The sequence below is a fragment of the Delphinus delphis genome, chromosome 13, assembly GCF_949987515.2.
Source record: "Delphinus delphis chromosome 13, mDelDel1.2, whole genome shotgun sequence".
In the NCBI taxonomy this organism is placed as follows: Eukaryota; Metazoa; Chordata; class Mammalia; order Artiodactyla; family Delphinidae; genus Delphinus; species Delphinus delphis.
The window spans coordinates 7,990,561-8,016,081 of NC_082695.1; the positions used below are offsets into that span (position 1 = coordinate 7,990,561).

General features: G+C 49.1%; 1 protein-coding gene across 4 annotated transcripts in view; it reads left to right on the plus strand.

The window, feature by feature from the left end:
* KDM2B (lysine demethylase 2B) overlaps positions 1-25,510 on the plus strand; it is a 120,747-nt gene extending 95,237 nt beyond the window's left edge. For all 4 annotated transcript variants that reach the window (XM_060028001.1, XM_060028004.1, XM_060028003.1 and 1 more), the window contains 11 exons: positions 6,901-7,125; positions 12,852-12,995; positions 14,205-14,291; positions 14,474-14,734; positions 14,911-15,024; positions 15,655-15,693; positions 15,824-16,503; positions 17,180-17,343; positions 17,433-17,594; positions 18,268-18,486; positions 25,307-25,510. In XM_060028001.1, coding sequence (XP_059883984.1) covers positions 6,901-7,125; positions 12,852-12,995; positions 14,205-14,291; positions 14,474-14,734; positions 14,911-15,024; positions 15,655-15,693; positions 15,824-16,503; positions 17,180-17,343; positions 17,433-17,594; positions 18,268-18,486; positions 25,307-25,488 — 2,277 coding nt within the window. In that variant the 3' untranslated portion in view covers positions 25,489-25,510. The remainder of the gene's footprint in view (positions 1-6,900; positions 7,126-12,851; positions 12,996-14,204; positions 14,292-14,473; positions 14,735-14,910; positions 15,025-15,654; positions 15,694-15,823; positions 16,504-17,179; positions 17,344-17,432; positions 17,595-18,267; positions 18,487-25,306) is intronic.
* The last annotated feature ends 11 nt before the right edge of the window (positions 25,511-25,521 follow it).

Consider the following 25,521-nt stretch of genomic DNA (forward strand, 5'->3'; position numbering starts at 1 on the left):
GTGTCCTATCCTCCCTCTAAGACTCGTTTTAGTCACCACCCCCTGTGTCTGACACTTTTCCCAGCCTCCCTTCCCAGTGAAATGAGGCATTCCTTCTGGGTCAGCATTGCCAGAGCCCAGGCTTTAGAGCCATCACCTGGGTATCTCGGCTTCTCATTTATTGGCAGTATGACACTGGGGAGACTACTTAACTGCACTGCGCCTCAGTTTCCTTATTTCTAAATGGAGATGATAATAGTTCCTACCTCATAGGTTATCGATATAAATATTGAAAAGAGTGTTGCTTCAGCACATGTTAGCTTTTGATATTATCATCACTGTGTTGCAGTGTGTTTATGTGGTAACATGTCTTTCTTCCCCCAGACTGTAGTGCCTTTGAGAGTATGGAACAAACACATCTTACTCATCTTTGTAGTCCCAGCACCTAGCATTGAGTCTGTACATAATTCACAGCCAGAAAACAGTTGGGTGGGTAGGTGGGTGAAAGTGTGAGTGAGGGGGGTGAATGAATGAGTCTGTAGCATAGATCACATGCTCTATTGGCTAGTGATGTCGCACATTTTTTCATGTGCTTATTGCCTATTTGTATATCTTTTTTTCGGGGGGGGGAGAATTATCTGCTTAAATCCTTTGCTCATTTTATTTAATTTATTTATTTTGGGCTGCATTGGGTCTTTCTTGCTGCGCGCAGGGTTTCTCTAGTTGCAGCGAGTGAGGGCTACTCTTCGTTGTGGTGTGCGGGCTTCTCTTGTTGCAGAGCACGGGATCTAGGTGCACGGGCTTCAGTCGTTGTAGCACATGGGCTCAGTAGTTGTGGCGCACGAGCTTAGTTGCTCTGTGGCATGTGGGATCTTCCCGGACCAGGGCTCGAACTCATGTCCCCTGCATTGGCAGGTGGATTCTTAACCACTGCGCCACCAGGGAAGTCCTCCTTTGCTCATTTTAAAATTGGGATATTTGTCTTTCTATTGTTGAGTTGTTTTATACCTTAAGGATACAACCCTTACCAGGTGTATAATTTGCATATAATTTCTCCCATTCTTCTTCATACTTTTTTTTTTTTTTTTTTATAAATTTATTTATTTTTTGGCTGCGTTGGGTCTTCATTGCTGTGCACGGACTTTCTCTAGTTGTGGCGAGCGGGGGCTACTCTTCGTTGCGGTGCGCGGGCTTCTCATTGCGGTGGCTTCTCTTGTTGCGGAGCATGGGCTCGGCGCGTGGGCTTCAGTAGTTGCAGCACGTGGGCTCATTAGTTGTGGCTCGCGGGCTCTAGAGCGCAGGCTCAGTAGTTTTGGCACACGGGCTTAGTTGCTCCGCAGTATGTGGGATCTTCCCTGGCCAGGGCTTGAACCCATGTCTCCTACATTGGCAGGAGGATTCTTAACCACTGCGCCACCAGGGAAGTCCCTTCTTCATACTTGATAGTGCTCTTTTAAGCACAAAAGTTTAAAATTTTTTTTATACTTACAATTGTGTCTTTTTTTAAACATTTTTATTGGGGTATAATTGCTTTACAATGGTGTGTTAGTTTCTGCTTTATAAAAGTTTAAAATTTTGAAGTCCAGTTTATCTTCTTTTGTCACCTGTGCTTTTGGTGTCATATCCAAAAAATCATTGCCTCATCCAAGGTCATGAAGAGTTACCCTTATGCTTTCTTCTTAGAGTTTATGTTTTAGCCCTTACATTTAGGTCTTCTATCCATTTTGGGGTTAATTTTTTATATTGTGTGATGTAAGGGTCCAACTTCATCCCTTTGTATGTGGATATCCATTTATCCCCACACCATTTGTTGAAAAGTCTGTTCTTTCCCCGCTGAATTGTCTTGACAACCCTGTCGAAAATCAGTTGGTCATAAATATTGTGAGGCTTTATTTCTGAACTCTCAATTGTAGTTCATTGATCTGTATATCCATCCTTATGCCACTACCACACTGTTTCGTTTACTGTAGTTTCATAGTAAGTTTTGAAATCAGGAAGTGTAAGTCCTCCAACTTTGTTCTTCATTTGCAAGATTGTTTTGGCTATTTCAGGTCCCTTGCATTTCCACATGAATTTCATCTTAATTTTTAAATTTTATTTTATTTTTGGCCATGCCACACGGCTTGCGGGATCTTAGTTCCCTGACCAGGGATTGAACCCAGGCCCCCTGCAATAGAAGTGTGGAGTCCTAACCACTGGACCACTAGGGAATTCCCTCCACATGAATTTTAGGATCAGCCTATCAATTTCTGCAGATGAGCCAGCTGTGACTTTCGTCGGGGTTGCATTGAATTTGTGGACCACTTTGTTTCCACTTTATTTGGAAACTTCTCTGTTGTTTCCTTTAACAGTATTATCTTTCAGTCCATTAACATGGGATATCTTTTCACTAATTCAGGTTAATCCAAGTAATGTTAATTCCAGTATTTTAGAAATTAGGGATTGAAGGTTCTGCCCATGAATATTCTGGAGAATAGGATCTGATAGGAGGCACTTAGTTAATATTTGTGGAATGAAATGAACTACCTCAATAGTATTCCTTTTTGTTTTTTCTAGTTTTTATTTTTGGCTGCGTTGGGTCTTCGTTTCCGCTCACGGGCTTTTCTCTATCTCTAGTTGCAGCAAGCAGGGGCTACTCTTCGTTGCAGTGCACGGGCTTCTCATTGGGTGGCTTCTCTTGTTGTGGAGCATGGGCTCTAGGTGCACGGGCTTCAGTAGTTACGGCACTCGGGCTCAGTAGTTGTGGCTCGCAGGCTCTAGAGCGCAGGCTCAGTAGTAGGTGGTGCACAGGCTTAGTTGCTCCGCGGCATGTGGGATCTTCCCGGATCAGGGCTCGAACCTGTGTCCCCTGCATTGGCAGGCGGATTCTCAACTACTGCACCACCAGGGAAGCCCAATAGTATTCCTTTTTAAATTTTATTTTTAAAAATATTTACCAATAGTATTCCTTTTAAGGACGATACTTGTGAGATGTTGATGGAGAAGAAGTGTTGGAATACTAAGATTTGTGTGTATGGGTGTGTGGACTCAATTTTCCTAACCAGATGGAGCTGAGGATATGAGTTCTGGGCTGATAAAATCAACAAACGGCTTTGGGAGGCTGGTTTGTATGTGAAGTCAGTGGATGCCATCGTTCCCTTTTGCTGAGAAGAACATTTCAGGCTGAAATTAACAAAGGGGCATTCTGGGTTACTTGAATGAATAGATGCACAGGTAGGATAGAGCAGAATTGAGTATTGGTTTGTGAACCTTTAGATGTCACCGAAAAGAGGTTAGGACAGAAGCCAAAACGAGGCATGTTTCACCTTCCCTAATAGAGACCCTTCGATGTCTTTCTTACCTGTTGATTTTCTCAGTGGTCTTTAGGAGGATCCTGCATTACAAGTGTTGCTCAGTTGACTCCTGACCAGCAAGCTGGCCCGCGAAGCTGCAGGCAGCATCAGCTTTTCTAGCTTGTTTGGCAACCTGGCAGAGAGGGCCTGAAACAAGGTCTTTGGAAACAGCCACCCTTATACCTCTTCCTTCAAGACGTTGTCATTTTCCAGGATGTCTCAGCTGCCATCGAGATCGGGGCGGATTTGGTTTTTTTCATCGTTTGGAAAAGTGCCTCTTCAGATGAGAATGAACTTTGGAAAGCACAGGAAGGTGGGCTTGTTTCACAGTCAAGTACAAGCTTTGTGACTGTGGCCGGATCGACCCAACTCTCTTACTTTTGAGTGGCCAGAGAGGCTGGAGGTGCTCAGCTGCTATGTATACCTGACGCTCCTGAGTGGGAGGCAAGAGCCATGTTTGGACTCCTGAAATTTTTTCTTTTTCTCAGTCCTTCACCAAAGAAACTAGTTCTTACACTCTCCTGCTCCAGGGTCAGAGTGTGAGCCCTTCACCTCTGGTTTTGTCCTTGGAGCCTGAACCATGGGCTGCCTTCTCTGTACCTGACTCAAGGCTTTGAATCGCCCACCCCTTGGCCCATGTTTCAGGGATTTGAGGAGTGGGTTGCTAACAGGATGTGTGCTCTTTACCAGAGAGTCTTCCAGGCTGTGAAGAGAGGGAGAAACCTTCCTGGTCTCCATTTCTCTGGAAATTGATGTGCTTCTCTGCACCTCCTGTTGGCACCTGTCCTACTAAGGGCATCAAGGCACTAGCTGTGGGCCCCTTCCAGGGTGTGTGGTCAGTTCCCATGGACTCTGGGGTCTCTTGTCCTACTTGGCCTGTGCATCGCTGTGGTTTATAGTGTTTAGATGTGGTTTTAGTGTTTAGACGCACATCCTCTGCTGGCTCCGTGACCTTGAGCCGGTCTCTTAACCTCTAGCTCCAGTTTCCTCATCTGAAAAATGGCATCTCTCGTAGGGTTATTATTGGGAAATTAGGTAATATCATATGTAAAATGAAGAGCAGGATGACAGGCACTTGAAAGTACCCACCGGCACTGCTGTCACCGTCCGTGTCATCCCTGCTTCTACTCAGCACTCCTTGCTGCTTAGTTTTCAGGTCCACAGTCCCTTACGTGCTGTTCTCAAATCTAAAGTCTCTGAAAACTGATTTTTTTTTCCCCCATTACTCATCTGGCAGCAAGACCTGACCTGAATTGACAGGCGGTGCCACGGCTGCAGAACTGCCCATGTCCATGACTAGGGGCCCCAGACCTCCCTGGGCTGTGGTGCGTGGGGAGGCCCTCCACTGCTTACAGGAGGAGTAACTTGCATTGGGGCAGCCCCTCACCCCACCGGGTGGGGTGGCTTGTGGGAGGGGCAGGGTCAGGGCACAGGGAGGTGAGGACACGTGGGCCAGTGGAGCTGGGTCTCCTTTCCTCTTTGGGGTTCAGAGCAAGTTGAGAGGGATGAAGATCCAGAGCCGCAGCGCTTCCTGACGTGGGTGCCTCACCACCAGAGGCTTCGCAGTTTCCTTGAATGCTGCAGGCTTTTGGGGAAAAAATCTGAGGGAAGGGATCCACTTGAGGTGTCAATACCAAAAGGTGTATGTGGGACCTTCGGGTCTGCACAGGGACCATGGCTCTGCAGGATAAGATGATGGGGGTCAAGGCTTGATTCTCGGAGAACCATGGACTGTTTCCCTTGCTGATGTGGTTGTAAGTTTCTAAGCAGCCCCAGTAGTTTGGGGGTGGGGAGCTGTATGCATTGTGGGAGAGGGGGTCCCTGGAAGGAAGATCCTCTGCACTGTGGTACATCGTAACAACACTTCGGGGCCCAGGAGCTAGCGAGCGATGGGATTTTGTTTAGGGATCCACATATGACAAGCAATTAAAATGAAAAGCCTGAGATGGACTGAAGCTTGTTTAATTGGCTGAGATGGGCTTTAAGCTTTCGATGCCAATTAGATCAGATAGTTTTGGGGTGAGAGTGTGTCTCTCTGACGGAGGGATGAACCATTTTTCAGCAAACTCAGAAAGGTGCTTCAGGTGAGACACTCTCCCGACCATCCTGGTCCTGCCTACTTCTGATCCTGGGTGGACAGTGTCCCAGCGGCTGGTCTCTGATCCTGGTTTGCAAGAGGCTCTGGGGCTGGTGGCCAGGTTGTAAGGACCTCAGAGCAGGACATGTGGCTGGCTTGTGCCCTGTTCAGCATTTAGTACCACTTTCTGTTCATCTGCCTGTGTTTCCCTGAGTCACAGGGAGAAGTTCTCAGAAATCAGTTCCTTAGGGTTTACTGTCTCATTCTCTTGGGGTCTGGTTTATTGAGCACATGCTAGGTGCCAGCCATCTTGTCGAGGGACAGTGGTGACAAGACACCCTCCATAACTGCCTTTCTGAGTCCCTGTCTCAAAGGGAAGACCCATGAGAGAACAGACAGTTATGCTGTGACAGGGGCCCAGTGCAGGGCGGTCAGGAAGGGCTGCCAGGAGAAGGCAGTGTTTGAACTGGGTCCTGCAGCTTGAGCAGGCATTAGTCTAGTGGGGCGGGGAGGGGTGGGTGTCCCTGGCAGAGGGAACAGAGGCGGATTGTGTGGCCTCCCTGCGGAAGCACAGGTAGCCCGAGGAGCCTGGCCTGACGTGGGGCGGGGTGGGGGGGGGGCGCAGAAGGCTCTAGAGCCAGGTGTACTGCTCTCCAAAGCAGGGTTTCCCTGTCAGCTTCCCAGGGCTGCCATAGTGGAGCACCACAAACGGGGTGGCTTAACGTACGGATGCCAAGGGAGGAAGGGGTGTTGGTGGGATGACTTGGGAGATTGGGATTGACATATATACACTATTGATACTATGTATAAAATAGGCAATCAATGAGAACCTACCGTATAGCACAGGGAACTCTACTCAGGGTGACCTAGATGGGAAGGAAATCTAAAAAAGAGGGGATATATTTGTACATAAAGCTGATTTACTTGGCTGTACAGCAGAAACTAACACAACATTGTAAGGCAACTATACTCCAATGAAAATTTAAACAAACAAACAAAAATTTAAACAAACAAAAATTTAAACCCAGAAAAACTGGGTGGCTTAAACAAACGTATTCTCTCACAGTTCTGGAGCCTAGAAGTCAGAAGTCAAGGTGTTGCAGGGCGGTGCTTTCTGTGACGGCTCTAGGCAAGGACCCTTCCTTGCCTCTTCCAGCTTCTGGCTTTTGCTGGCTTCCTTGACGTTTCTTGGCTTGTAGATGGCGGCATCCCTCCAGGCACATGGCCGTCTTCTCTCTGTGTCTTCACATAAGACTTCTCTGTGCTTGTGTCCAAATTTACCCCTTTCACAAGGACACCAGTCCTATTGGATTAGGGCCACCCTCGTGACCATATTTTAAAAGTTTCGTCTGTAAAGACCCAATTTCCAAGTAAGGTCACGTTCTGAGGTTGTGGGGTTAGGACTTCAACATATCTTTTGGGTGAACACACTTCAACCCATAACCCCCCGGACTCGGGGCCTGGCCGGCCCTGCGGGCCCCCATCTCACCAGTCCTGTGTGTGCTCCCACAGAACCGGGCCGTAGGTCGGCCCAAGGGGAAGCTGGGCCCTGCCTCTGCGGTGAAGTTGGCCGCCAACCGGACCACGGCGGGAGCTCGCCGGCGCCGGACGCGATGCCGCAAGTGCGAGGCCTGCCTGCGGACGGAGTGTGGAGAGTGCCATTTCTGCAAGGACATGAAGAAGTTCGGGGGCCCCGGGCGGATGAAGCAGAGCTGCATCATGCGGCAGTGCATCGCGGTGAGTGCCCCCAGGGGCGCCCCTCCCAGTGGCTGCGGTGCTTCTCCCCTGGGAGTGGAGGTGGCAGCCCTTCCTTGGCTCCTGAATGCAGGCCCCACCTGTGCCTCAGGCCAGTCTGTTCCTCTGCTCGTTGGTCTGTCCAGTCCCTCCGCTTGAAGAGAACGTGGCCGCAGCAGAAACCCCGGAGGGGTGCTCCCTCCTGGGAAGAAAGGGGAGACTAATGCTGTTTTCAGATTCCACACTGCAGGACTCTGGGGTCCTGCCATGTGCTCAGGCTCCCTTTCCTTCATAGTCTGCTGGTCTTATAACTCCTTCCTTCCCTAGATGACTGAGTACTTTGAAGTCTCTGCCATTAAAGATGTCAGGGCAGCCTGTCCTGTCTGTGACCCTGTTGCCAACATTTATGGTCCAGTTCATGATGGTTCTGGGCCCTCCCTTCCTTCCTGTCCTGCCTTCGAAGTCAGAGGTCTGGGTGGAAGGTCAGTGCCCCTCCTGAGGGGGCCGTCCCAGAGAAGGAGGACTGATTTATGGTGTCCAGGAGGAGCTGGGCCGCTGGAAAGCTTGGCCTGCCCCTCCAGGCCATCTCGCCTGGCCTCCAGCCTTGCCCCAGGACAGGGCAGTGGTCTCAGGCTCTGGCAACTCAGCAAGGTCCTGGCTCTGCTCGTGTATCCCCCCTGCACACTCTCAGGCATTCTGCCTTCCTTGGGGCACGGCTCCGGGCCCCGGGGTCCTCCCTGAGGGAGCAGTGATCTCCGTGCTCCCACAGGAAAGCAGGCTCAGCAGGAGGGACAGGATCCTTGGCCCTGGGCAAGACCCTCACAGGCCCAGCCTGGCATCAGGCGAGGCTTCCTGCCTGGCTGCTGATGCCCCTCCAAGCTTGGGGCACCTTCCCCTTCTCCCTCCAACACATACTGCTTGTGTTTTCTTTATGTCTGTCTTTCTTTTTAAAATTGTGGTCCAAAACTTATACACTTTACCATCTTGACCATTTTTAAGTGTACAGTTCAGTGATATTACCTATATGCTCGTTGTTGTGCAAACTGATCTCTAGAACTTTTTCATCTTGCCAAATGGAAACTCTATATCCATTGAACAGCAACTCCTCCCCCAGCCCTGGGCAACCACCTTTCTACTTTGTTTCTAATTGTGACTACTTTGGACACCTCATGTAAGTGGATTCAGGCAGGATGTCTCCCTCTGTGAGCTTATTTCACTTAGCTTTAATGTTTTCAGGGTTCATCCACATTGTAGCATGTGTCAGGATTTCCTTCTTTTTAAAGGCTGAATAGCGTTCCCTTGTATGGATGTGCTGCATTTTCTTTATCTGTTTATCTACTCATGGACATTTAAGTTGCTTCCACCTCTTGACTATTGTGAATAATGCTGCAGTGAACATGGGTGTGCCAGTATCTCTTTGAGATCCTGCTTTGCATTCTTTTGGATATATTGCTATATCCAAAAGCATATTGCTATATATATATAAAAATATATATCAATCAGAAGTAGGATTATTGGATCATATGGTCATTTTGTTTTTAATTGAGTAATCTCCATACTGTTTCCCACAGTGGTTGCTCTATTTCACATTCCCACCAATAGTGCACAAGGGTTTCAGCTTTTCCACATCCTTGCCAACACTTGTTATTTTTTTCTTCTTTTCTTTTTTTTTTTTTAAAGATGATGTTGGGGGTAGGAGTTTTAATTAATTAATTAATTTTTGCTGTTGGGTCTTCGTTTCTGTGCGAGGGCTTTCTCTAGTTGTGGCAAGCGGGGGCCACTCTTCATCGTGGTGCGCGGGCCTCTCTTGTTGCAGAGCACAGGCTCCAGACGTGCAGGCTCAGTAGTTGTGGCTCATGGGCCTAGTTGCTCCGCGGCATGTGGGATCCTCACAGACCAGGGCTCGAACCCGTGTCCCCTGCATTAGCAGACAGATTCTCAACCACTGCGCCACCAGGGACGTCCCTATTTTTTTCTTTTTTGATAGTGGCCATCCTAATGACTGTGAGGTGATACCTCACTGTGGTTTTGATTTACATTTCTCTGATGATTAGTGATGTTGAGCATCTTTTCATGTGATTGTTGGTCATTTGTAGGCCTTCTTTGTACAAAGGTCTGTTGAAGTCCTTTGCCTATTTTAAAATTGGATTGTTTGTATTTTGTTGTTGAGTTATAGAATTCTTCATATATTCTGGATATTAACCCCTTATCAGATAACATGGTTTGTAAATATTTTCTCTCATTATGTACGTTGCCTTTTCACTCTCTTGTTTCCTTTGCTGTGTAGACGTTTTGCAGTTTCGTTGCTTGTGTTTTTGTCACCTGTACCAGGTCATTTGAATGGATTTCAGGGAGTTTGAGCGCCCCCTTGAAATTAAATACAGATTTTTATATGTGTGCCTGTGTGTATGTGCATTTTTCTGGAGTGAGGGTCCATGACTTATTGCATTCTGTCATGGTTTAAGAGAAGTTGTCCATAGGGACTCTCGGTTTTGAGAACAGTGTCACCTAAAACTTGGCATGTTAGCAGTGCCCCAGGACCCTCTCTTCCTCTTATTTTTTTTTTTTAATTAATATTTTTGGCTGTGTTAGGTCTTCATTGCTGCGCGTGGGCTTTCTCTAGTTGTGGCGAGCAGGGTCTACTCTGTTATGGTGGGTGGGCTTCTCATTGCAGTGGCTTCTCTTGTTGCGGAGCACAGGCTCAGTAGTTGTGGCACCCGAGCTTAGTTGCTCCACCGCATGTGGGATCTTTCTGGACCAGGGCTTGAACCCATGTCCCCTGCATTGGCAGGCGAATTCTTAACCACTGCGCCACCAGGGAAGTCCCCGTCTCTTCCTCTTTAGCCATACTTTCTCTTTCACCCTCACCTTCCCTCCAGTGACCCAGGTCCAGTTACAGGAAGCTGTCTCTGCTGTCACCTGTTCTTTGCAGCCCTGGTGTCTGGCCCAGTGCCTGACACAGGGATTGTCGGTTGAAGGAAACCTCACTTTTGTGTGTGTCTTCCTCTCCAACCTGGGCCTGATGGCAAATGCAACCTTAGCCCGACCCTCACTTGAGGTCCTTGCTCTTCTTCCAGGCTTCGCACTTTGTTGGGGCACTTCCTGCCATGTTCTACCCACCTCTGACCCAGGCAGGCCCACCTCTACTACTCTTCCAGGCCCTTTTTCCTGATGAGTGAGTCTCTCTCTTCCCATGGCGGAGGCTTCCTCCACAGACTTTATCCCTTCCCACTGCCCAGCACCCTCTCCCTGTAGCCCTGGGTGGGTTTCCCCTCCTGCAGTAACTTTGCAAAGACTGGTTCTGTCTCTCCTCACCTACTTCAGAGTCTGAACGAATGATGACTCTTTTGCCTTCAGTGTTCTATCCATTTTACAGACTTTTCCAGTTATTGGTGGAGTGTATATCCCAGCGTATTTGAAGCTATTCTAACTCAGTTTAATAAAAATTGGTTGTGTGTTTCTTCTGGATCCCAAGTACTGGGAGGTGGACGTTTATAAGGAGGAGAGAGTGAGAGCTTGTCCGCAGGGGTTTATAGTCTAATACATCAGCGCTCAAACTTTGTGGTCTTGGGACCCCTTTGCTCTCTTAAAAGTTATGAAAACCCCAAAGAGCTTTCATTTATGTGGGTTATTTATTTATTAATATTACTGTAATAAAAAATTTTAAATATTTTGAATTCATTTAAAAATTATAAGAAACCCACTACATGTTAACATAAATAACATTTTTAGGAGAAATAACATCTTCCGAAACAAAAATGATTAGTAGGAAAAATAGCATTGTTATATGTTTTTGTAAATCTTTTTTATGCCAGGTTCAGTAGAAAAGACCTAGATTTTCATATATGCTTCTATATTCATTCTGTGATGTTGTTTTGAGGCACTATATGAGGAAAACCTGGCCTCATAAATATGTAGTTGAAAAAGGGAGGAGTCTTTTTTGGTGGGTGGGTCTGCGCTGCTCAGCTTATGACTGTGAAAGCGTGGAGTCCGAACCGCTGGAAACCGCTGGACTGCCAGGGAATTCCTGGGAGGAGTCTTTTTTTGTTTATTTGTTTGTTTGTTTTATTGTTTTTTGTGGTATGCGGGCCTCTCATTGCTGTGGCCTCTCTCGTTGCGGGGCACAGGCTCCGGACACGCAGGCTCAGCGGCCATGGCTCACGGGCCCAGCCGCTCCGCGGCACGTGGGATCCTCCCGGGCCAGGGCACGAACCCGTGTCCCCTGCATCGACAGGCGGACTCTCAACCACTGCGCCACCAGGGAAGCCCATGGGAGGAGTCTTTTAATAGCCTTTTCAGATAATCATGGATATACTTCTCATCCACCACCAGAGCTCAACAGGTGGCAAGTGCTTAAAGGTTAGTTGCAATGTGGAATCTGAATCTGTATCAGTGAACTTTTCCTACTGTTACATTAAAATTCATTAGTCGTTCTTGCCCCTCATTTGCTTATGCCTAATGTTATAACATCAGATATTGGTCATTTGGAAAACACTGGCTCACTGAGTTTTACAGATTTTCCAAATAGGGGTACATAGTGTTATACAGTGTTTAAAAAAAAAAACACACATTTGTTAACACCAGCACCAGTGTCCTCAGAAAAGTCTTTAAGTATCAGGAAACTGTCTAGTTCACAGTGGCTGATGTAAGTTTTCCAAAATTCTGATTTTTGTTTGAAAATTCAAATTTCATCATCTGCAACAAATGTTTTAAGTGATATTTCTGAAAGTGACAGACTTACTTATTTCATCTTTGAGAAGATGTGCCAATACCCTTTTTTTTTTTTTTTTAAATAATCAGTCATTCTTTCAAGTAAAATGGTGTTCTATGGAGAAAGTGACCAGTTCAGTTCACGGCTTGATCACAAGAGCTTTTCCTTTAGATAACCGTCATCCTTTGGTGTTCAGCTGAAGTAGTTGATGCATACTTCCTATTTTGTCACGCAGAATATTAAAAGAATGTGTACTCGGAGGTCAGAGTTTTAATAAAATTAATAATTCTTACTGCTTTATCAAAGATATCCTTAAATGAAACTGGTGAGCTTTTTAAGGAGCATGTGGCCAGGAACGGCCCAGCGACTGCCTGGGCACATTGGAGCCTCTGCCCTGACAGGTGCCAGCAGTCTCACCCATCAGTGCAAGTGTCAACACAGTGAAAAAGGCAGATGATGTCTTAGTGGTATTCTGAAGATAGTTTGACCTCCCTGTAAAGTCTTGAGGACCCGGAGTTCTTAGACTGTGCTTTGATAGCCGCTGGAGAGATGCGGCCTCAGCCCCTACAGATCTGGGCTCGGTTCATGCCCCACCTCCTCCTGCAGGTCTTTTCTCAGAGGTCAGGCTGTCCCTGACCTCTGCGTTTCAGATTAGCCCTCCTTTCTCCCACCTCACTGCTGACCTGGCCCTCCTTGCTTTATTTTTCTCCATTTCCCTTGTCACCATCTAACAGACTCTTCTTCATTTTGCTAACCTCCCTCCACTAAAATGTAAGCTCAGGATGGCAGAGACTTTTATCTGTCTGGTTCAGTGCTATAGCCAGCACTTGGAGTGGTACCTGGCACGTGGAGGTAGTAGCCAGATAAGAATTTGAATGAATGAATGAATGATGGGCAGTGCCTGGGCTGGTTCTCCCCCAGCTCCTGGAAGGCCCGAGGCGAGTACCTCATTGCCTTTGATGTGTTTCCCATGGGGTCCCGGCCGTGCTGACCCCTGTGTGTTCTCCCCGCTCTTCAGCCAGTGCTGCCCCACACCGCCGTGTGTCTAGTGTGTGGCGAGGCAGGAAAAGAGGACACAGTGGAAGAGGAAGAAGGCAAGTTTAACCTCATGCTCATGGAGTGCTCCATCTGCAACGAAATCATCCACCCTGGATGCCTTAAGGTGAGCAGCCTCGGGGGCATCTGGCTGTGCCGCCTGGCGCCTCACCCTGGGCCTCTGGTGGTGCTGATGCTGCAGGGGTTTGGGGGGTGGAGGGGAGTGAGACTAGGTTCCCTCCCTGGAGGACTCTGAGTCTGGGGGATTCTCTGTGTCCGATGATAAGCTGAGGGCGAGAAGGTTCTGGAGTCTCTCAGACCTTGCACCCATGTCTTTGAGGGAGTGAAGACACACACAGACACACACATTCCACCTCCTGGGACCTCAGAACCACAGAGAGTTCCCAGAGTCTTGCACCTGGGCCAGAGGGAGAGAGTGGGTAGTTGGGCTGCTCTCAGGCTTCTGGGAAAAAAGGCCTGGGCCAGGGGAGGGCAGGTCCTGTAACAACAGGTGGTTGCATTCCTGTCCCATGTGCCAGGAACCTGTTCCCTTGGTGTGCCCAGGGCAGGACTGCCTCCTGGGGACCATCGTGCTGTGCCTGCCTGTCTTGGGCAGCAGGTTCCACCTTTGAAAGGAAGAGACTGCTCTGGGCTGACACATACCTCATACCTCTGCCTCAAGAGAATGTCAGCCTACTTGGCACCTCCCATCAGCCCAGCTCTATCTGTGTTCAGAGAGATGAGAGTGGGCCTGCCCCAAAGGGTGCTTCAGCTCTGAGGTGTCCGTCCCCTTTCCCTCGGTGCTGGTAGTGGGGTTTGTCGTGACACTCCCCTCTCCCCAGCACACACACCTCCCCCTCTGAAAAGGGGGAGGTGCTTTTCCCCTGGCCCCTGGTTACTTCTCTCTCTCCCGGATCAGAAGCTCCAGGGAAAGCACATCTCACTTGCTGATAACCACGCACCCAGTTCGGTGCTGTTAAATGACTGAATGGTTTGTGGGTCCTTGCTGGGTGCCAGGCCCTGAGCTAATTGCTTTCACTAGGTTAACTCATTGAATTCTCACATAACTCCAGTGAGATAGGCACACTCCATTTTATGGCTGAGGGCGCTGGCCCACAGAGGTGGAGTGATTTGCCCAGGGTCATTGAGCTAGGAAGAGGCACTATCAGGATTTGAACCCTGACCTGAATGCAGAGCCACCCATCTTAACCACTCTTGTTTTCTCTTGGCCAGAGGTGGTATGGAAATGGCTTTTGGGAGGGGGTGTTGATGCTTTTGGAGGAGCTGGCCCTGTCCACCCCCTCCCTGCTTGCTGACTGGTGTGTGTCCCTCCCAGATTAAGGAGTCAGAGGGCGTGGTCAACGATGAGCTTCCAAACTGCTGGGAGTGTCCAAAGTGTAACCACGCCGGCAAGACCGGGAAAGTGAGTGCCGGGCTCCAAGTCCCAGGGGTCAGCCCGGGAGGGGGTAGACCTTGGCCTTGCCAGACCCAGCCTGTCTCCCCGCCCACGGTGATGTCGGCTTGAGGGGTACCGCGGACTCGGGGGCAAGGGCACGTCCAAAGATATACAGTTCGTGTGTTCCTTCTCTGTTTTTGGCCTACAAGCAAAAGCGTGGCCCTGGCTTTAAGTATGCCTCAAACCTGCCCGGCTCCCTGCTCAAGGAGCAGAAGATGAACCGGGACAGCAAGGAGGGGCAGGAGCCTGCCAAGCGGAGGAGTGAGTGTGAAGAGGCGCCCCGGCGCAGGCCAGACGAGCACCCCAAGAAGGTGCCCCCTGACGGCATCCTGCGCCGAAAGTCAGACGATGTGCACCTGAGGAGGAAGCGGAAATACGAGAAGCCCCAGGAGCTGAGTGGACGCAAGCGAGTACGACCGGGAGGGACGGGCAGCGAGGGGTGGCCTGGCTGGTCCCGGGTGCAGGGGCGCGTGGGCGGGGGCGGGGATGGGCAGCGGGGAGAGCCGAAGTCACGGAAGTCCTGAGAGCCCGGCCCGAGAGAAAGGAGGGGAAAACCAGCGAGTCACTCCTCTTCCCACCCCTTTAGGCCTCGACGCTTCAAACGTCCCCCGGTTCCTCCTCTCACCTCTCGCCGAGGCCCCCTCTAGGCAGCAGCCTCAGCCCCTGGTGGAGATCCAGTCTCACTTACTTCCAGCAGCAGGTGCTCCCACGTCGCCCCGCCCTCCCCAGGCCCCGGGGACTCGCGAGTCCCGGGCCGCCCCCGCCCCACTGGTCCTCGAACCCAGTGCCGCAGACCTCCAAGGCACCTGTTCACCGTAGCTTCCCAGGCCTCAGCCCCGAGGCTCTGGCTCGTGGTTCCGGCGTGGGGCCTGGGAAGCTGAAGCTGCCGCGGGGAAGCCCTGTGGATCTGGGGAACCTCGGAGGATCCTGGCGGCCCCTCTTCGCCCACCGGCCCTTCCAGCATCAGCCACGAGGTGGCGCCTGGTTGTCTTCTCCTCGTTCTAGCCATTAAGGCTCGGCCGGGAATCCCGCAGACCCTGCCTCTGGGACAGGCTCCCTGAGCCAAGTCCGACGTGAATGGGCGACTGCATATCTCTGGGTCTGTCCAGGGGTGGGAGGTCAGTTGGGTGGGGACAGCTCTATCACTCTCCGCCAGTTCCAGCTTCTTCCTTAAAACCAGCAGGCAGGGCCCACCCGTCTGTCAGAGCAGAGAAGATGGGATTTGTTGGGAAGGTGACCCTCCAGCCTCTGTTGGTGGGGCTGGGTGTAGAGGGGACCAAATCCCATGAACGCTGGGAGCAAGCTCTGCATCCTTTCTTTTCTGTGACAGCTAAAACCCGGCAAAGAAGATAAGCTTTTCAGGAAAAAGGTACCATCTTACGCCCTCGCCCCAGGCCTGCTCCTGGGGCAATGGGTCCTGGGGTGGAGGGTGGGAGGCCTGGGTGGGCGCAGCCCCGGGTCTAGGGGCTCATCCCCCCACGCTCCCCCTCCTCCCTCAGCGGCGGTCCTGGAAGAACGCTGAGGACCGAATGGCTCTGGCCAACAAGCCTCTCAGGCGCTTCAAGCAGGAGCCAGAGGATGACCTGCCCGAGGCGCCCCCCAAGACAAGGGAGAGCGACCACTCCCGCTCCAGCTCCCCCACCGCCGGCCCCAGCACGGAGGGGGCGGAGGGCCCCGAGGAGAAGAGGAAGGTGAAGATGCGCCGGAAGCGGCGACTCCCCAACAAGGAGCTGAGCAAGGAGCTGAGCAAGGAGCTCAACCAGGAGATCCAGAAGACGGAGAGCAGCCTGGCCCACGAGAACCACCAGCCCATCAAGTCGGAGCCTGAGAGCGAGAACGAGGAGCCCAAGCGGCCCCTGGGCCTCTGTGAGCGCCCTCACCGCTTCAGCAAGGGGCCCAACGGCACCCCCCGGGAGCTGCGGCACCAGCTGGGGCCCAGCCTGCGCAGCCCGCCCCGAGTCATCTCCCGGCCCCCTCCCTCCGTGTCCCCGCCCAAGTGCATCCAGATGGAGCGACATGTGATCCGGCCGCCCCCCATCAGCCCCCCGCCCGACTCGCTGCCCCTGGATGATGGGGCGGCCCACGTTATGCACAGGGAGGTGTGGATGGCCGTCTTCAGCTACCTCAGCCACCAAGACCTGTGTGTCTGCATGCGGGTCTGCAGGACCTGGAACCGCTGGTGAGGGGCACCGGCTGAGTTTGGATGGGGGCACCAGGGGGTCAGGCTGAGGCTTAGACTAGGCCAGGGATGGCGCGTGCGTCCCCACTGGAGTCACTCGTGATGCTCTTTCTTTCTAAGCCCCGTCCAGCTTAAATATCCTCCTCAAAGAGGTCTAGCAGCTACAGTCAGTGTGGTCTTGTCAAAAGAGGTGAACCCTATTTGCTTTCCTGATTTAGCTTCTTGGAAGATGAACTGAGGACCAGGGGGAGCCCTTGTCCTTAAAGAGCTAGCCCAGGTCACGAGTGCCGCGCCAGTTCCTCATCTTAATCCCTGCTTTGATAGTTCCCAGCTGGAACGGTCTCTGACCTTGGCCAAGTTACTTACCTTCATCTGTGAACAGGCATGATGCAGGGTTGTTTTGAGATATGGCCTGTGGAGGGTGTAATTAAACCCCCAGTAAATACTTTACAGCTTCTGGTACTTTCCATGGGGGTGGGGGGGAAGGGCTGTGACAATCAGAGCAGAGGCTCTCAGGTGCCAACGAGACGGAAACTAAACAGAAGGGTCCAGGAGACGAAGTTAAGGAGCCTCCCCCTGGGCTTGGTAGGTGGGGGACTGACCACAGCTATGCATGGGGCTCCCCAAGAGAGCTCCCAACTCTGACGTTGCCCCCTCTGCTGGGCCTGGCCCCCAGGTGCTGTGATAAGCGGTTATGGACCCGCATCGACCTGAACCACTGCAAGTCCATCACACCCCTGATGCTGAGCGGCATCATCCGGCGACAGCCTGTCTCCCTGGACCTCAGCTGGACCAATATCTCCAAGAAACAGCTGAGCTGGCTCATCAACCGCTTGCCTGGTGAGCACTGGGCCAGGGACCCTCAATGTGCAGTAGCAGGGGCTGGGGTGTATCACCTGACCTGCCACCCCCTCTCTGTCCCCCGCCAGGGCTCCGAGACCTGGTGCTGTCAGGCTGCTCATGGATCGCAGTCTCAGCCCTCTGTAGCTCCAGTTGTCCGCTGCTCCGGACCCTGGATGTCCAGTGGGTAGAAGGACTAAAGGACGCCCAGATGCGGGATCTCCTGTCCCCGCCTACAGATAACAGGCCAGGTGAGTGTCCGGGACAGGGGTGTACCCAAGGCATGGTCACAAGAAGGTGGTATGACCAAGCTGTGCCGTTGGATCTGGTTTTCACCACAGACCCCATCTGGTACTCATGTCTTCAAGCCTTTTCTGGCTTCAGCCCTTCTCGACGCAGAGCTGAGTCCCAGCTGCTGTTCTCAGTCAGCTTTGGGTACAAGAGGGGACCCGTGAGAGGGCAGAGGCTCCCAGGATGCCACTTTGGGAACTCTGCATCTCACTGCTTCTATGTTAATTGGTCCTTCGTTGGCTTTAAGCCTCAGGCATCGGGGTCAGTGTGGCCGGACAGGGCCTCACGGGATGAAGCCCTCCTAGGTCGGGTTGCAGGACTCACTGCTCCCCACCAGTACCTTAAATGAGGAATCTGTGGTGACCCAGAGATGCTGTGCTGTCTGTACTCCAATTGGCTGAGCACTGTTGGGTGGAATGCAGGCTCTGTGTTTCTAGGTCTTCTGACTTTTAAAGAATCTACAAGGGTAAAACTTGATGTGGAATATTCCGATTTTTAAATGTTGGAACCAGTTTTGATCTTTTGGGGGAGACACTCAATGGCTAAATGAGACCCAGGTGTTCCACCTGGCTGGTAGGCCTTGTAAAGTGTCATGTCAGGGTGACATGTTGCCTCTCTGTCCTGCCCCCTCAGGTCAGATGGACAATCGGAGTAAGCTCCGGAACATTGTGGAGCTGCGTCTGGCCGGTCTGGACATCACAGACGCCTCCCTGCGGCTTATCATTCGCCACATGCCCCTGCTCTCCAAGCTCCACCTTAGTTACTGTAACCATGTGACTGACCAGTCCATCAACCTGCTCACCGCTGTGGGCACCACCACCCGAGACTCCTTAACCGAAATCAACCTGTCAGGTCAGTGCGGGGCACCCATCGGGGTCTGCCCAGGACCCCGGGGGACAGGCTGGGCATTCTTCATTCGAAAGGAAATACTTGTGGGCCTGTTGCTATAGGGTCACAGTGTTAGACGCTACGACACACCAGTGAACAAGACAGACCCACAGCCTAGTCTAGAGGGGAAACACACATTAAACAAATAAGCGTTATTAGATTTTAAATAATTGCTCCAAAAAATAGTGCTAGTAGCAGTGAGAGCACATGAGCACATAGCAGTGGGTCTTGACCCAAAATATGGGCTAGAAAAGCTTCCCTTGGGTGCTGTGGACGACCTGGCGCCTGGCAGCAGGGGGTGTGGGAGAGTAGCCGGCAGTGAGGCCAGGCTGGGCCAATGGAGTAATAAGCAGCTTGATTTCTGCCATGGTGGTTGTCGCTTATGTGTCCCCCTCCTGACCCTGCTATCAACGGGCCTGTTGTTGACAAGAAAAAAAACCCACAGTGGAGTCCTCACTCCCCCCACTTACTGATGGGGCTGGAGTTGGTTCCTAAGGACTTGGGGCACAACCAACGGGAAGGTGGACAGAGGCAACGCTGCCTGTTCTCAGCCCAGTTAACCCAGTTCTCATCTCATCGCTCAGGATGGTCAGATTGGGCGTGTAAGATTTGGACCAGACCAAAAAAAGAAGGAGAAAAGAAACTTTTTTCTTCTAGAAATTACCAAGTAATAAATGATACCCTCACCTCATTTAAATTACATTTTGACACAGTCCAATCTGATGTCTGGCTTGGTCAGGATTCACATATTGTTTAGCTGTTTCCCTCTCTCCATCCCACATTCATGCCTGAGAAACGCCTTCCTGTTACCAGTACCACATCCGCGTGGGAGCTGATGCTGTACCTTAGTGCCTAGGGAGCCCACCCTCCTCCTTGGGGAGTATTGGTGGCGAGGTGAGGGGGGAGGGGGGGTGTTGCATTCCATGGAGGCAGAGAACAGAGAGCCACACTGAGGTGAGCTTTCACCAAGACCCCAGCTCCAGGCTCAGCTCGTGGTCTTGAATTGATGCTGGGGCCGCCCCGTGGAGGAGGGCCTGGGGAGCATCTTGTTCTAAAGCGCTCGGTAGTAATGAACTCTTTTCACTTATTCTAATTTAATTACTATGCATGTGTAGCAGAGATCCCAGTATAAATCCCCCTCCCCTGCAGCACAGTCCATGATGTGTTTGTATAAATCATCTTTTTCCATTTTGTTTTCCACCACAATCCTTTGAGGTCATCTTTTTGTCTCAGGATCTACATGCAGATCTCTGCGTTTGCATTAAGAGCTGTGATGTATATGAAGCCCAGTCTCTCTCATACCCAGTCTCTTCTAGATTCAGTTCTTTTTAAAATGTTTTCCCCTCCTGTCAGTATAACTAGTTCATGATAAAATAAGTCTCTTCCACAAAATGGATGGCACTTGACATGTTTCCAGATCCTTCATTGTGGTTGGAGGATCAGGTCTAGTGGCAGAGTGAAGCCGTGGTTGCTCGAGGTGGCCCTTTGGCTTCCCCTTCCCTGCCCCTGATTCTCACCTTGAGGCAACCACCTTCAACTCTTGAGCTCTTTGTTTCGGTTTACCTCCATTTTTTCCAAACAGCAAGCCTACATTGCTTTCTTATTGTTTTTTGTTTTTCCTTTTCAGATGCTCTGTGTTTGTTAACTTGCTATGCAGAGAACAAGGATTACTATTCTTACATTCTCTTACCCTGCTTCCTTTTCTCCCTTCATCTTCCCAATTTGTGGTTAAGTCACTATTACTTACCTTATTATGGCCATGTTAGTATTGTCCACTGTTGAACCAGTGTGTATTATGGGTATGTTTCCTTTCTTGCACATGTTTTTGGTTTGTTTTCCCTAGAGTTAATAATTGTCTCATTTTTGTTTGGTTAGTTTCTATAACAGACTTGAGTACTGTTCTTTCCCCACGTGAACTCGTCAGGCCCTCAACCAGTCTGTGTAGAAACCACCCTCCTGGACTTCTCTTCCTCCTGCCCCCACTTGAACTTGGCTGTCTCTGCCTGCTGCACAGCTCCTGTCCTGGGACTTCCTTGGTTTCTGTCTTGTGCAGGGACCCTTCTTTCCTTGGTCCCGTATCTTCTTTCTTGGTTTATCTGTTCGTTTGGTAGAGGACATCTTCTAGACCTTATATGTCTGAAAATGGCTGTATTATACCTTCATGTTTAATTGATAGCTTAGCTGGTTATATAGTTCTAGTTTGGGAACCATATTGTTTCAGAAAGTGGGAGGCACTGCTCCTTTGGCTTCTGCCTTCCAGAGTTGATGTCCAAAATGATTTGATTCTCCATCCTTCAGTGAATATTTTCTCTCATTGAAAGTTTGTAGAACACGATCTTTTTATTTATTTATTTAAAAAATTATTTTTTAAAAAAATTTAATTAATTTGGCTGTGCCGGGTCTTAGTTGCAGGATACAGGATCTTCGTTGCAGCATGTGGGCTCTAGTTCCCTGACCAGGGATCGAACCTGGGCCCCCTGCATTGGGAGCGCGAGTCTTAGCCACTGGAGCACCAGGGAAGTCCCGTGTAGGACATGAGTTTATCTCAAAGTTTTTTGCAGTTTTGGTTGGTGAGCCTTGGTTTGAGTCCATTTTCAGGGATTGTATTGAGCATTCATGAGTGCTTTCAGTCTCTCAATTTGGTTCTGGAAAATTGCCTTGAATTATTTAATTTCCTTCCCTTCTGTTTTCTTTCTTTAGTAGTCCTCTGATACCTTTAGTTTTCTTTTCCTTTTTCCCATCTCTGTATCTGGTTTTCCTCCACTTATCACAGAATTCATATACAGCTGACCCTTGAACTAGTTAGGGGCTAGGGGTACAGCCCTCCTTGCAGTAGAAAATCCAAATATAACTTAACAGTTGGCCCTTGGTATCCACACTTCCTCCAAAAACTCAGATTCAACCACTAATTTGTAGCCTGTAGTATTTACTATTGAAAAAAATCAGCATATAAGTGGACCCGCACAGTTCAAACCCGTGTTGTTCAAGGGTCAACTGCCATGAGTTTTTCATTTCTGCTTTTTGTTAGGTTCAAACATATGAAGCTGCTTTTTATGTAGGTCAGAAAACAGTCAAATATTGGCAGTTTTCATATGGTTTAGCCTATATTTTTAATTTTACAGCTATAGTTTGTTCTCTGAACTTTCGGAGAGTGGCATGTTCTTGTTTCTTGCATCCAGATATTGTCCATCCTGAGGATACTGATGGTTTTTTCTTTTCTACATAGACCATACATTCCTTCAGATGCAGTCAGTGGGCCTGCCTAAGGGGCCCTTCTCAGATTTAGTGTCAACATGAGGTTGTCGGCTCAGGTGATCGGAGGCTCTGGGGACACGGTGGGAGCTGGTCTGCTGTGTGTATCATTGGGTGGTCAGCATGGGTTGTTTTCTTTGGGGAAACCCAGACGTGACATCTGTCAGTCTTTCCTCTTAAGCTGGTCAAGGTTGCCAAAGGACACTCTCTTCCTTGACCTCCCAACCGAAGGGCTCAGGCCGGGCTGCCAGGGTTCTAGGGCTTGGCAGGGAAGGAGTCTGGAGGTCTCGACAGTCAGCAGGTAAATTTCCCTGTAACCCCCATTTTTCAGGGGGTGCCCCTGCCTTCCACAGTGCCTGGTGGTGCCTGGTCTAGAGACTTTCTCTTGCCCATCAGAGACAAACTCCCCTCTTTTGCTGGGGAAGGGAGTTTCAGCCTCTTACTGCTCCTTAAGTAGATTTTCAACCAGTCCTTCTGTCTCTAACCCCATCTTTAGCCCCACTTTCGTTGTACTTGTTGCTTCCAGTACCTGTACCTTTGAGGTCTTCTGTAGAAGAAATCTGCTTCTCTGCTTTTCCTTCAGCCAGTTTGGGGTTAAGCTTTCTCAAGTCTAGTGAATGTTACCTTTTCTCCAGCTTTCTAAATTAACAAAATTTTTTTTATTGTGGTAAGATACACATAACATAAAATTTACCATTTTAACAATTCTTAAGTGTCCAGTTCACTAGCATTAAGTACAGACATGTAGTTGTGCAGCCGCCACCACCCGTCTTCAGAACCTCTTCTTCACCCTGTCAGAAACTCTGTACCCACTAAATACTAACTCCTCACTCCCTTTCCTCTCCTGCCCTCAGCAACCACCATTCTACTGTCTGTCCCTGAATTTGACTCTTCTAGGTACCCCACATAAGTGGAACCATACAGTAGTTGTTTCCTTCAGGACTGGCTTATTATATATACACCACATTTTATTTATCCATTCATCTGCTAATGGACACTTGGGTTGCTTCTGTCTTTTGGCTATTGTCAGTAATGTTGCTGTGAACATGGGTGTATAAATTCATTGTTCTTTGGGTATATAACCAGAAATGGACTGCCTGAATCACATGGTAATTCTGTGTTTACTTTTTTTTGAGAAACTACTATATTGTTTCTCAGAGCAGCTGCACTGTTTTACATTCCTACTAACAGTGCAAAGGGTTCCAACTTCTCCACATCCTTACTAACACTTTCTGGGGTTTGGGGTTTTTTGTTTGTTTAAGCAAAAACCATGCTAATGCATATGAAGATCTCAGTGGGGTCTTGACTTGCATTTCCTTAATGATTCGTGATACTAAGCATCTTTTCGTTTGCTTATTTACCATTTGTGTATCTTCTTTGAACAAATGTCTATTCCCGCCTTTTGCCCATTTTTTAATCAGGTTGTTTGTGTTGTTGTTGAATTGTAGGATTTCTTTATATATTCTGGATATTAATTCCTTAACAGATACATGACTTGCAAATATTTTCTCCCATTCTCTCTTGTTTTTTCACTCTCTTGATAGTGTCCTTTGTACAAAAGTTTTTAATTTTGATGAAGTTCAGTCTTTTCCCTTTTGTGGCCTGTGCTTTTGGTATCATGTTTAAGAAACCATTGACAAATCCAAGGTCACGAAGATTTCCCATGTTTTCTTCTAAGAGTTTCATAGTTTTAGCTCTTACGTTAAGTCTTTGAATAATCTTAATTTTTGTATATGGTGTGATGGGGGAGGGTGGTCTAGCTTCATCCTGTTGCATGTGGATATCCAGTTTTCCCAGCACCATTTGTTGAAAAGTCTGTCTTTTCGCCCACTGAATTGTTTTGGCATCTCGTCAAAAATCATTTGACCATTTGAGGGTTTATTTTTGGGGCTCTCAATTCTGTTCCATTGGTGTATATGTTTGTCCTTATGCCGGTAACACATGCTGTGGCTTTGTAGTATTGAAATCAGGAAGTGCGAGTCCTCTGACTTTCTCTTTTTCAAGGTTGCTTTGGCAATTCAGGGTCCCTTAAATTTCTACATGATTAAGATGCATTTTTCTTTTTCTACAAAAAAACCGCTTTTGGTATTTTATAGCAATTTCATTGAGTCTGTAGACTGCTTTGGGGTAATACTGGCATTTTAATAATATTAAGTTTTCTAATCTGAACATCGGCTGTCTTTCCATTTATATCTTTTAATTTCTTTCAGCGTTGTTTTTTAGTTTTCAGTGTACAAGTCTTTCTTCGTTAAATTTATTACTAAATGTTTTCTTTTTGATGCTATTGTAAATGAAATTTTCGTGATTTTCTTTCAGATTGTTCATTGTTAGTGTATAGAAATGCTAATTTTTGTCTGTTGATTTTATATCCTGCAGTTTTGCTGAATTAGGGGTGTGTGTGTAGGGGTGGGGTGGGGTGTATGTGTGGGTGTGTGGGGGGGGTGGGGGGGTGTGGTGTGCGTGTGGGGGGGGGTGGGTGTGGACTCCTTAGAGTTATCACATTAAGGTCATGTCATCTGCAAGCAGATATTTTTATTCTTTTCCGTATCATTTTAAAAATTTTATGCTTTGATCTGCCTAGAATTTATTTTGTTGTGAGGTATAGGCCACATTGTTTGAGGTTTGTAATTCTTAACCCAGATTGTCCTTTCATCGGACATCTGTTTTTCACTCTTAAACAGACTTTGTTTAACCCATCATGGGCCTATCCATAATATTCCCCACACAACCAATTTTAGTGATGATGAGGAAAGGTCTCCAGCTTAATATACCACTGAGATGAAGGAATCATTGGGCTCAGGGTGGGGACTCAGCCTCAGTTGGATGCGAGCTGGCGTTGCAGCCCGTTGACTGAGGATCAGTTCTAAAAGAAAACAGTGCTACAGAAGCAAAGTCCAAATTGAGAGAATTACTCGGTTGAAGAGCACATCTACCGGTGAGGGTGCGGTGGAGGGTTCTGAATTCTGGTTTTGCTCCCTGTGGACAGAATCTTTCCGGCCCTTTCTAGCACATTGGTCTCCTGCATAGGTTTGAGGCAAACGTCCCACGGTGGGCGGGCAAGCACATGGGGCCTCTGTCTAAAGGGCTGGTGCCCAGGGGAGTGGGAGGATCCCAGGATGACCTTACAGGTGTCCTCACTCCCCCAGCACTTCTCCCCTGGGAATAGGCAGACTGCGCACAAGAACCTGCAGAGAGGTGTTTCTCAGCAGTAGAGTAGAAGTGAAAAGCAAGCTATTTTCATATATTGTGTGATCCTATCTTTATAAAACAACATAGACAGGACGTACTGATGTGAGAATATATACATATAAGGGGCGGCCATGGGGTAGGAGTCTAAGCAGTTTCACTTGGAATGTGTGGATGCTTTTCAAGCATATATGAAACTTCTATAAGTGGTAGATGAAACCATTCTGCATTTGAAGAGAGCTTTCCAGCAAGGGCAGTTGCTGCTCTGTTGCTGAGTGCCTGGGGGTTGGGGAGGGCCCTCGGCTGCACGCTTCCTCCACCTCACCGTGTGTCCTCTTCCCTGCAGACTGCAATAAGGTCACTGACCAGTGCCTGTCCTTCTTCAAACGGTGTGGGAATATCTGTCATATTGACCTGAGGTACTGCAAGCAAGTTACCAAGGAAGGCTGTGAGCAGTTCATAGCCGAAATGTCTGTTAGTGTCCAGTTCGGGCAAGTGGAAGAAAAACTCCTGCAAAAACTGAGTTAGTCCATGGACAAGTATGTAAATATGGGGTGGGTG